Genomic DNA, 11,975 nt, shown 5'->3' with positions numbered 1-11,975 from the left:
TCATTTATTTTTTTTCTTATTTATATTTTTCATGTTTTCTATTATCATTTAAAAAAATGGTTTTATTTTTATTTTCGTTTTTTCATGGTTTCTTTTTTCTTAATTTTAATTTTTTTTTAAATGGTTTTTTTTTTCTTTCCAGATTTTTTAAATAAAAACCACTCTATATAAACATTAAAACCACTCTGTATAAACAGTTATATAAACATGAAAATCACTATGTATAACAACTATATAACATGAAAACCATACATGTCCAAAGTTGTGATATTTTGATGGATATTTGTATGTATTTTGATGAATATTTGTATGTTGTTTGATGGATTACTAGTTTATATTTTATTTAGAGTGTTTTTTTTTTTTAACTTTTTTTTCATTTAGTATGCATTACCTTTTCTTAACGACAAAAAAAATCATTTTTTTTAAAACGGAGCAGTGGAAATTCGATAGTTAGCTGTCGAATTTAAACTGTCTCGTTTAAAAAATAATGAATTTTTTTATTGTTTTTATTCACCAAAAATCAGTTGGAATATGTATTTTGAGGTATATTATATTAACTTTTTTGTCGTTTAAACCTTTAAAAAAAATTCCAAAACATTCGTATTTTTTCAAACAAAACAATTTAAATTCAACAGCTAGCTGTCGAAAATTTGAAAAATCTGACAGGTAGCTCTCGAATTTAAACTATTTTGTTTTTAAAATAAAATGATTTTTTGTAAAAAAAAAATGAAACTCACCAAAAATTAATTGGAATAAGTATTTTGAGATATATTGTGCTAACGTGTGTGTCTTTTACCCTTTAAAAAAACAAAAACAAAATTAATTGAAACAGTCTATTATCATTAAAAAAATAAAATTTAAATAAGTTTGTTCGCATTGCTATCACCATCATCCCCAATAGTAATAAGCTCTATACTATCTCGCATTGCTAAATTTTGAGCGACTAATGTTTGAAATGTATCAATCCAAGCATTAATGTTTGTAGTCTTCCAATCGTCGGGCCTGAGGATCACAGCAGTGGTACCAAAAGAAATTTAGCTCGTGTGTTTGTAGGCGAACTTGGTGAAAAGTTGTTTAGGTGGTGGTGTGGTTAGCACCTCTATTGGAAACGTGGTTCAAGGGTTTTCCCACTTTTACAGCAAATGATCGCTTCTTTTCGCATAAGCGCCTCAAGCTATATTAGATGCATGGGTTGCTTATATGTGGGGAATTGATTTTAGAATCAGACTCAAAGCTGGTATTAGACATGATACTTAACAAGGCTACCGTGGGCTTCTTAAAGACTCTTGGGGTGGTCAACATGTTTAAAGAGAGGCAAATGGTGTATTAGCCGATGAATTAGCTAAGCTGGCTCATATGATCATAAGGGAAAGAAACGGTATTCAGCAGGTGACTTTCCTCGTCAAATTCGACCCTCCATTTTATTAGATCGCGTTGGAGTGCAGCGCTTCCGCAAAGCTTCGAAGCTCAACTGAGGATGGTTTTTATGATTACCTACAGCCTCATTCAACTGTGTAGTGGTGGATGTTTGGTTATTTGCATTAGTAACCCCTTTTAGGATTATCTTATTTCACCCCATTTGGGTCAAATTGTAATTAGAAAAGTTAGGGGAATCCTTGACTTTTTATTACCAGACGTGTTATTTAAAAAAAAAAATAATCCATAATCGTAATCTACGTAACGAAACAATCATCAAAATGTAGAAATTACCCCCGATTTGTCGTCATCTCATTCGAGATCTGAGAAATAACTCCAAAAACTTGAGAGAATTTGGGAGAGTTTCCACCTTTCGATTTTGGAAGAATGGTAAAAGAAAATGCCTGCAAGTTTGAAAAGTATGTGCACAAATCATTTCAGTATTTTTATTTAGGTAGCATTAAAATGAACAAAATCGATATTATTGGACTAATTTTCTAGTAGAAAGAAATCTCACTTTAGTAAAACTGAAAAATCGTACGGAAGGGTCAAATACTTAGTGATAGTGTGATATACATTTCTGTACCCCATTTTCGCGCGAACGATGATCTTCCCTTCACATCTTCTTCGCACACTCAAATCTCGCCAATCTCTGTTGGCAAGAGTGAATTTCTCTCTCCACTTCCATCACTACGCCTCATCAAAATCAAACGACGACGACGACGACCGCCGCAGCTGCCCGGATCTCCTCAGCCACAAAGACTGGCTGAGTCAACCCCAAGTTATCAGGATTTTTCAAAACCTCAAAAACCCCAATTTCACTCTCTCTCTCTTCGAACAGCTCACTGCCCGCAAAGATTACAGGCCCAATGAATCCCTTTACTCCACTCTCATCAACAAGCTCGCGCTCGCCAAGAACTTCGACGGGATCGAGACCCTCATGCACAGAATCAAGCTCGAGCGGAAATGCCGCCTCTCCGATCTCTTCTTCCGGGATGTGATCAAGATTTACGGCCACTCCGCCGGCAGAATCAACAGGGCGATCGAAACCCTCTTCGACATGCCCAACTACAAGTGCTGGCCCACCACAGCCACCTTCAACTGCGTCCTCAATTTGTTGGTTTCGACGAAGCAGTTCGAGGTCGTGCACGAGGTCTACATGGGGGCTACCGAACTGGGTGTCGAAATCGACGCTTGCTGTTTGAACATAATCATCAAAGGCCTGTGCGAGTGCGGCCAGATAGAAGCCGCCTACAAGGTGCTCGACGAATTTCCCGTTCAGAAATGCACCCCCAACGCGAGGACTTTTTCGACAATAATGCACGGGCTATGCGAGCGTGGCCGTGTGGAAGAGTCGTTTAGTCTGCTGGAGAGGATCGAAACTGAAGGAGTGGAGATGGATGCGATTGTGTTCAACATATTGATATCGGGATTGAGGAAGCAAGGGAGGGGAGAAGAAGGTGTTGACCTTTTCGATAAGATGATGATCAAAGGGTGCAGTCCAAATCCAGGGACATACCAAGAAGTGTTGTATTGCTTGCTTGATTTGAAGAGGTTTTGTGAGGCGAAGAGTTTTGTGGGGAGGATGATTGATAAGGGGATTAATCCGAGTTTCGAGTCTTATAAGTTGATTATAGAGGGCTTTTGCGGTGAGGGTGTTGTAGGAGATGTGGAGTGGGCGTTGAGGCTAATGGTTGGGCACGGGTTTGTGCCGAAGATGGGAATGTGGAAGCGAATTGTTAATTGTGTACTCTCCGATAAAATGGTATAGTTTCTGGTTGTGGTGGTGTTTCTTACGATGGAATGATCGGAAACTGAAGTGTCCGTTTGGTGTTATATGGTCTACAAGTTTCATTTGCAAGCGCAGTTGATCTTCGAAATGCAGAGTTGTGGAATTCCGGAATTCGCTAATCACGATTGATAGAGAAGTGGGGCAATTGGGATAAGAGGCGCCCCCGGCACTACCAGTTCAGAAAACGTGGTGATTCTTGTTGAGAGAAGCATTTCCGAAAAGATTTCAAATTTCTCGTTCGTAGAAACTTTTCAGGCGAATTAAGGCTTGAAAGGGTGAATTATATTTTTTGTGATGCAATTGAGCAGTTTTGCAGTTGATAAATTTTGACCCGAGAATTTCTCTGGTATACTAATGATTAAACAAACGTATCAAGAAACGAATTCATCCCATTAAAAAAACCATAATAAAAAATACAGTACTATACTTATTTCACAAATTTGAACATTCATAATATTTACGGTTTCCTTTACAACAGCATTTCAAAGATATAAGAACAAACAACAAACAAACAAACAAAGATTATACAAGATCCTGCTCACACCACACTGTACCAAAATCATGAAAGAACTATTTACCCAACACACAGGTATATATATATCTTTAAGAAACGAGCATTAAACCAGCCTACGATAAACTCTCACATCATTCGAACGGGACATTTGGTTGATTATTATTTCCATCCTACTCCTTACAAAGTCAAAGGAGTATGAAAATTACTGCCCCTTGGAGTCCCGACCGAACTGTCGGACTTGAAAGAACTATTACCAGATACAGCATCGCCCCGCATAGCATCATCTCTACCCTTGAAAGAACTATTACCAGATACAGCATCAACCCGCACAGCATCATCTATACCCTTGAAAGAACTATTACCAGATCCCTTTGCTACATTAGAAACAGCCGAACCAGAAATAACCAAACCACCATGTCCAAGCGAAGTATCAATGGACGACGAACGAGACTCGTCCTCGTCAGAAGAAGATTCCTGATCTGTCGGCAAAGATCCGATTTCAGATTTTGACTTCCTCAATGCTCTCCGAGAGAGTGTATGCTTGAAGTCACGTGCCGATTTCAAAATGCCCTTAGCCACATCCTTCACATGCCCTTGTCGAGGGCTCCCCACGCCAGTTTCCTCCAGCAAATCTTTCTCGTTATTACCGTTTGGTGCCTTTGTAGTAGATGTAGAGATCATAGTTTCGTCTATTATCAACTTCACCCCAACTTTCTTGGCGTTCAAAGACCGGATATTATCTTTCGGATATGATTCGGGCCCCACAAGAAAGTTGACTTTTTCTTCGGTTTTTGAACTCCTCCGGAAAACCGAACCGATCTTTCGCAACCCTCTACGAACTGGATTTGTCGACTGCGATGATATGTTAGGATCCGTGCCTTCATCTGTGCTGCTGCCTTCATTAGCCTCGGACCGAACTTGCCTGTTGAGTTGATGGCTATCTTGGTGTCTGAGTTTGCCCTTTCTTGGCTCCCACACTTGTGCAACCTCACTGCCTGGGTGGTGAATCCATATCCCCGTCTCTGGTTTCCCTTCAATGTCGATTGGCTCGAATTTATCTGCGACTCTTGGGGATTTATCAAATGATTTGGAGGAGAAGGAGCCCTTCTTAGAAGAATCGTCTGTGAAGGAGATTCTTTTACTGAAGGAGCCTTTTTTAGAAGAATCTTCTGTGAATGAGTTTCTCTTATTGTCACTTTCGAGAACTTCTGCATCGTCTGAGGGTTCTGCTTCCTGTTTTAGCAATTGGAAATATCATGACATCGATTATTTCAGCAACAGTAAGTTGCATGTAACGTACTAGAATTTGTCAATGATTGTCTTCAAACTGAGACATGAGTATCGAATTCAAAACTTACCTTCAGAGTTCATCGACAAAGATCTTAAATCCATGATGCATTTAATCATAAGACTTAGATATATGATGCATTTCATAGTCAACATGCTAACTTATTATATCATAGATCATTACAAAATTCAATCAACATGCTAACTTATATTATCATATCTCATTAGAAAATTCAACAACATGCTAACTTATTATATAATATATCATTAGAAAACTCAACCAAGATTTAACTATATGATGATGCATTCCATCCATAGTCAACATGCTAACTTATTAAATCATATATCATTAGAAAAGTCAACCAGTGAGAACTATAGTAATCATTAATTGCAGGTTATGGCATCTGCGGTCAAGATCAACTGCATCCAAGTTTCTCGTCCCAACTGGTTGGTATATGTAATTATGTATGAGGAGTTAATCCCATTATTTACTAGCCAATTCTAGGATTAGACGAGTCTGAAACAAATGTTTCAAGTGAGCGAACCGGGACACTCACAGTTGATTTTGCAACTCCTTTTCCATTTTCCGCATCCGCAAAATAGTCTCAATATCACTTTCAGAAATATGCCCTTGGCATGCTTCCTGTTACACTCCAATTTCTTTACATTACAAAGCAAAAAATTAGGATCCTTGATTGAGTTATAACCGAGAAACATTAGCAGATCAATAATTAACTAATTATCTTTTGAAGAACAGAGCTTCATTTACCAAAATAATTTTCTCTCGGTGATAAATCCAAAAGTTTCCTCTTTTGAGTGTTTTCATCAGATATGCTATAATATACTTGTTCGAAAACTAATTACGATTGTTGCTCGAAAACTGTAGTCTAAACACAACATCAATTGGAAACACTCAATGTAGTCTGATAATATATTGCCGTAGTCCTATTATAGGGCAGCACCAGGCACCAGCAACCAACTCTTCCTTTTGACCCTTTTGTTTTGCTTTAACCACCAAGTCAACCGCACCCCCCCCCCCCCCCCCCACCCCGGGAAAGCTCATGTCTCGCGGTTACATATTGAAACAATTTCACTATATTACATCCTAAAATCAAACAACATGTACATGCAAGCAACTACATGTATGCTAGGAGGAAAACAAGTTCGAGCTACATTTCTAGTTTCGTAATTATTTAGACAGTTTCATCTCCCAGTATTCCTGACATAAAAGTTGGAAAAATCAAGAGAAAGAAAGTCAGATCTCAATATACTGCACCTAGCCCATTTATATACATAAAGGTATCATTCCAGACTCTTAAAACGCCGCTATATATGACTTCCACTCCCAATTCAAGAAGTAAAAACTTGCACAAGTTGAGATAAAACAATGTCAGATCTCAAAGGAAGTAGAAGTGCAACCAGCCATTTACGTTTGTAAGGGTACCTTTTCAGTTTCTTCAGACACAGTAACCGCAAGATGCAATCTTCCCATTTTAATGTTCTGGAGAGACAACCACATGTCATGCCTCTGGCCACCCCTAAATTCATTGATGTTTACCGAACAATCTCTGCACATTTTGCACAACTAGTTTAGAAATATGAAAGCAAGAGAAAGTCATATTAAAGCATCCATGCCTATGTTGCTATCAACTAATTAGAATTATAACGATATCCAAAACATAATAACTATCATAATCAACAAATGAATTTCCTATGGGATAAAGAAACACACTGGCAACTAGCATAAGCTTCTAAAAAGGGATTTAGCTTAAGTGCATTCTCTAAGTACAACCAACTTGATAACCACATGAAGAAAGATAATACAAGACCCGAAAGAAATACAGGGAATAAATGAAAGATCGACTAGAAAGAAAGGAAATAGCTCTTTACAGAAAACCAAAAAAACAAAAATGTAAGGAAACAAATCATCTAAAACTAGTCATGCATAATCTAGTTTTAAGAGAGCATACCCCATCATGTCATCGTATAGATGGTCCTTATCACGAACTTCAATGCGAAGCAAGTTTTGTGATTCCCATGAGCAAATAGGGATCTTGAATTCCTCAGACCATTTTGGAGCCAAAGTTTTCTTCTGAGTCTTAGTCCGGAATCTGTAAGGCCCTAATTGTCCCTTCACATATGGGTCAGCCAATCCTGATATATATATATATAATAATAAAAAGTATGGGAAAAAAAAAAACACCTTCAGTTCAATCAGGCATATCTTGTGCACATTAATAAGTAATATAAGCATACTGAAACTAACCATTCATATCTGACGGGTTCATGTCAGCAGCGTCAAGAACTTCCACAACAGCGTACGCTATAGGGTCTTTTGCATCAACAGAAAACCATTTTTCTGACATGTAAGAAGTACGACTAAGTCAGCAAAATTATTGATTAAAAAAGTGCTTGAAACATTTTTGTTACATTTAATGAAAACGGTTGCTGGTGGACTAGTCCACATGTTTAAATTATATGTAATAGGGTAAGACAACATTAAGGAGAAGCTCATCCATGACCACTAATAATTTTATTATTTCAATCAAATTTGTAATATAGCGAAATTCTACAAAGATATTCACAATTTCACAATCAAAATTCCTCAAATTCACAACAGTTTCTCAAAATTCACAACATGTTTTGTGGACTTAACCATTTACTTTCTTTTGGAAATAAATTATGTTTAAACAAAGATAATTAAAGGTTCTCTTAGTCTACCAAGCATATCTTGCTTCCCTCTTCCCATATATGATAGATTAGCTCCCTATATTTTTCAATAATATGAAACAATGAACTCCAATCTTGTGCATATTATAAGCACACACCATCATGATGACTTTTACACTGAAGCTGTGTTTCTTTTGACACCACCTATAGATCCTAAACTGTGTACAAAATTGTCCTTTAATCAAACTTCAGTATCAGTCAAAGTCAATCTGAAGGCCACTAAAACACATACCAAGTTTTAATTTATACAAGAAGTGTATATACATTTAAGACAGCCTCAAACTCCATGCAAAAAGTTGACTTAACTACTATACTCTGAGAGGCCCAAGTTGACTCAATAATTCCAAACGTCAATAATTTATGTATATAAATTATACCAATATCTCGAAAGTAAATAACAAAGTGACCAACACGAAAAAGCTACAATTACAGTGGTATAATATCTGAAATATTGTTTACTAAGATTCTACGATTGTAAACTGTTATCTGAGATCAAGAGGCATAAATAGTTAAGTTGAAAACTGTTATCTGAGATCAAGATGTTATACTAAATTTGAATAACAATTGAAGTTATTCACGAATTATGGTTATACTGGTAATCTTGGTTCTGCTACAAGTGTTTTATCATGCTGCCATTAGTATTATTATTATCAGTAATAGTTTTCCAGCTTAAAGATCTGAATATTATAACATTTTTTGCCTTCACATTTAACAATGGAAGTTTGTTATATAATTTGTATCTGCAATTTTATTGCATAACGAGTTGAACATTAAGTTAAATGAATAAAGCCAACTAAGAGTTATGCATTTTGACCGAGAGAAAAGGTTTAACATCCGAATAAGAAAGTATAAAGGCCGGGGTACTAAATGATAATTGTTCCATCACAACAACTTTACCCTCCGGAGATTCCAAAATTCGAAAAGACTTCAAAAAAATTGGAATATGTCAGAATCATATGAACTTTAGGTCTGACATTTGCTATTCCTCCTCTCCCCCCAGATTCTGAGTCCCCGATATATCCTAATTTATGGGCTCAAATCACCAATTATTGGGTTGCATGTCAATAAATGAAAGACATAAATATGGGATAGCCAATCGTTCAAGCTCATTCTATAAGTAATAGTATGCATGAGTAACATCAAGAGTCAGAATACCTGGTTTGGGGGAAGCGAATTTTTCAACATCAACCACTAGCATATTGGGCTGCAGATTTATGATAACTAGTTAGTAAAGCACTTGCTTTCTGGCATCCTTGACACATAGTGAAGAGATGCAAAAATAAATATTCATGCGGAACAATAACAAGTAATTGTAATTTTCATACTCTCAACTGCGAAAACCATTAATAAAAAAAATAAAAAAATGAAGTTATCTCACCTCGACTAGAGTTTGTTCAAAGACGAGGGCCAGAAGATTATCCTAATAGAAAAAAATAAGTCAGAAAATGTATGGAAAAAGGATGAGTTTGGGAAAAACACTATCTGTGTGTGTGTGTGTGTGAGAGAGAGGGAGAGAGAGAGATGGAATGATCTCGTCATGGTAAGCATGTACTTACTATCCAACCAGCAATCCCAGGAAGTTCGGTTACATCAAGGCCGTGAGTGAATATAGGTTTCACAGTCATCTGAAAATACGGTGGCTCAACAAAGCATACACGTAAACGACTAATAAATGGCCATCCACGAAGGAATTTTACCCCAACCAACACCTGCAAGAAAGTTTTTGCATAACTTGCTAATGTGCATTGAATATGTTACTTTACAGTAACAGTGGCTTGCAATTTCCGCATATAAGTGAAAGGGTACAAATTGCAATTGTCTTACAGAGTTGGTACATAAAATTTTGTAAATTGACCAAAAATTCTTTCGAAAGGTCGAATGATCCTAAATTTATGAAATAGAGTAACACACCATACAAGTAAACCAACAAAAAGGATTTTCCATCCAACTGGAATATATTAAATACTTATCGATAAACAAACAGGGATATTCTTACCTTCCCTTCAATATGCATGCCCAACAAATGCAATTTTGTCGTCATTCCAAAACCCAGTCTTCTCCGCAGTTTCACTTGGAGTATCGCACTCATATCCTCTGCTGTACGGAAATTCAATCCCGCCTCAATAACCTGAAGTATATTAGCACTGATATCACATCACTAGAAAACACGAACAAATAGAGGAAAATCCTATCTGTTTGCAGAAAGAAACGCCACCCCCGCTTACCAAGTGATCATCACCATTGGCGTTTTGAAGAACCCTCATTTCGGTTAATATAGGAGGGGATCTGCCCAAGTAAAGATGCTGAAGCTCAATATCTTTCTGCATATCGGCAAACAGGGAACACCTTTAATATAACGCATAAAAGAAATAGGAGAAACAAACTCCATGCCACTCTAAACGAACATATCAAGAAATCAAACAACCACCAACTAAAAGCAGGGTAGGTTTCAACACATACCGCTGTCCATGGTTTATACTTTTTCAAGAACCACGGAACAATAGGGAGAAGCATTTTCTGGGAGACAATCTCTTCCATACAGATAGGCCACATCTTCTCAACGGCATGGTTCAACCATCTGACGGTTTCAGAATCCACAAGCACCTACGAAAACATAACCGAACAAATTTAAACGCATTCCGTTCACAAGGATTTTTAAGATTCTACGGTGTGTTAGTGTGAGGACTGGGGAGGAGAGAAATCAAGAGAGAGAAAGTTATTCCAAGGCATATGGCATGTATCATAAAAGTAATACATCCACAACAAAAATGTTGAAAACTTCAAATTCGCATAACACCTTTCCCAGTCCATCTTCTACTATATGATCGATCCTAAAACCCCAAAACCGTCTACGTCTTCGTCATTTGCGATGGTCGAAAAAAGGGGGTTCGTTACGGTACAGTACTAGACCACATTAAAATATCTCCTAACTGAAGAAACCAGATTGACATGATATATAAAAGTGAAAAAGCAAATATAAAGTTCTTAAAAGCCAAAGTGTAATATACCCGTTTTTGATTGGATTCTCTTTTTTCCTCAAACTGCAGTTTCTTCGTCAATTTAACAACATACCCTTCGTGGACCTTCAAACTCATAACAAAATTCAATTCATCAGTCCGAAATCACAGCATTAAATATTTGTCCAATTATTAAAAAGGAAAAATGAAAAAAAACACACAGGGATCTCGGGAGAAGAAAAAAAAAAAAGGAAGTTACCAGATAGAGATATATGAGGGAGAGAAAATAAGCAACGGGATGGCCATAGTTGAACGAATTGAGAAACCATAGCACAAGCAGCACAATGCACACATGATGCAGTATCGTCGCGTCGATTATACTACCCATCTCTCACCAACCAACCAAAACAATTATTTAAAAAAAAAATAAAAAAAAAAACCGACTGAATTTATTATTTGCAAAATCAAATACTTATATATATAATAATATACTTCACACAGAAAATCGTTCCGGTGGAACTCCGATTCATATAGGCCGCCGCCAATTAACTGCATCCATCGCGACAAAAGACGAAGATAATCTGATGATTAATAAGTGAGAGAAAGATACGCGCCTAATATTGGAGGAGATAGAGTGGACTTTAATTTTTCCGGCGCGGTGAACGTACGGCGGCGTGAAACGAGTGAGAAAACCGTTCGGTTTTTTTTTTTTTAATTGTTGCAGAGATTTATGAGAGAGAGAGAGGGGGGGAAGTGGACTTTCTTTTTTCCTTTGTTCTGTTTTCGTTCAATATTTTTATCTGCATTTTTATACATCAGTAAATACGTAAATAAATTATTATTATTATTATTAAATGAAAATATACGTAAATAATAAAATAATGGGTAAATTACAACCACCCCAAAGTAATAGTCAAATTACGAAAACCCCCCTCTTGTTTGGATAATTACAAACACCCCCTCAACTCCTCAAATTTAGTAGAATCTTCGAGATTGTATGGAATATTATCACTTTTGTACCCATTTTATCCCATTCGAACTCTACATTTTGAAGCAAGATGATCATAATATGTGTTTTTTGGCTTGTATATATCAGATTGTGGTGCATCAGAAACTGTATTTTTACACAAAACGAGTACAAACTAGAGCACATACCACGAAATCTAAATGATTGTGTTGAATTTGACACCATAAGGGTGGAGGTGTAAGAAAAAATCATAGTTGAGGGGTAGATGTAATTATCCAAACAAGAGGGGTTCTTTTGTAAATTGACCATACC

General features: G+C 36.8%; 2 protein-coding genes across 2 annotated transcripts; one reads left to right on the top strand and one right to left on the bottom strand.

Moving 5' to 3' along the window:
• Nucleotides 1–1,976: 1,976 nt before the first annotated feature.
• LOC105966945 (Pentatricopeptide repeat (PPR) superfamily protein) lies at nucleotides 1,977–3,362 on the top strand. Its single transcript, XM_012991520.2, is given in 2 exon segments — nucleotides 1,977–3,176; nucleotides 3,179–3,362. Coding segments are annotated over 2 exon segments (1,212 nt in total). The 5' UTR covers nucleotides 1,977–2,020; the 3' UTR covers nucleotides 3,235–3,362.
• A 276-nt stretch (nucleotides 3,363–3,638) lies between these two features.
• On the bottom strand, nucleotides 3,639–11,498 carry LOC105966783 (C2 domain-containing protein At1g53590). The gene is made up of 13 exons (XM_088812562.1): nucleotides 11,189–11,498; nucleotides 10,956–11,086; nucleotides 10,748–10,822; nucleotides 10,200–10,343; nucleotides 9,965–10,060; nucleotides 9,736–9,867; nucleotides 9,296–9,448; nucleotides 9,118–9,159; nucleotides 8,895–8,943; nucleotides 7,276–7,368; nucleotides 6,980–7,163; nucleotides 6,454–6,577; nucleotides 3,639–4,955 (listed from the first exon to the last, which is right to left on the bottom strand). Exons 2-13 carry the CDS (start codon nucleotides 11,082–11,084, stop codon nucleotides 3,900–3,902), a joined length of 2,277 nt encoding a protein of 758 aa, XP_088668688.1. The 5' UTR covers nucleotides 11,085–11,086; nucleotides 11,189–11,498; the 3' UTR covers nucleotides 3,639–3,899.
• Nucleotides 11,499–11,975: the final 477 nt, after the last annotated feature.

This window comes from Erythranthe guttata, chromosome 13 (genome assembly GCF_056151865.1).
Source record: "Erythranthe guttata isolate IM_541 chromosome 13, IM_541, whole genome shotgun sequence".
In the NCBI taxonomy this organism is placed as follows: Eukaryota; Viridiplantae; Streptophyta; class Magnoliopsida; order Lamiales; family Phrymaceae; genus Erythranthe; species Erythranthe guttata.
Note: the sequence above shows the minus strand (reverse complement) of the source record. Positions and strands in the feature narration are given on the sequence as shown.

Coding starts and splice junctions, on each gene's coding strand:
- LOC105966783 (XM_088812562.1), bottom strand. CDS start 11,084: ATGGGTAGTATAATCGACGCGACGATACTGCATCATGTGTGCATTGTG. Junction 7,369..8,894: donor ATTCGCTTCCCCCAAACCAG/GTATTCTGACTC, acceptor CTTACATGTCAG/AAAAATGGTTTTCTGTTGAT. Junction 7,164..7,275: donor GAACCCGTCAGATATGAATG/GTTAGTTTCAGT, acceptor TATATATATCAG/GATTGGCTGACCCATATGTG.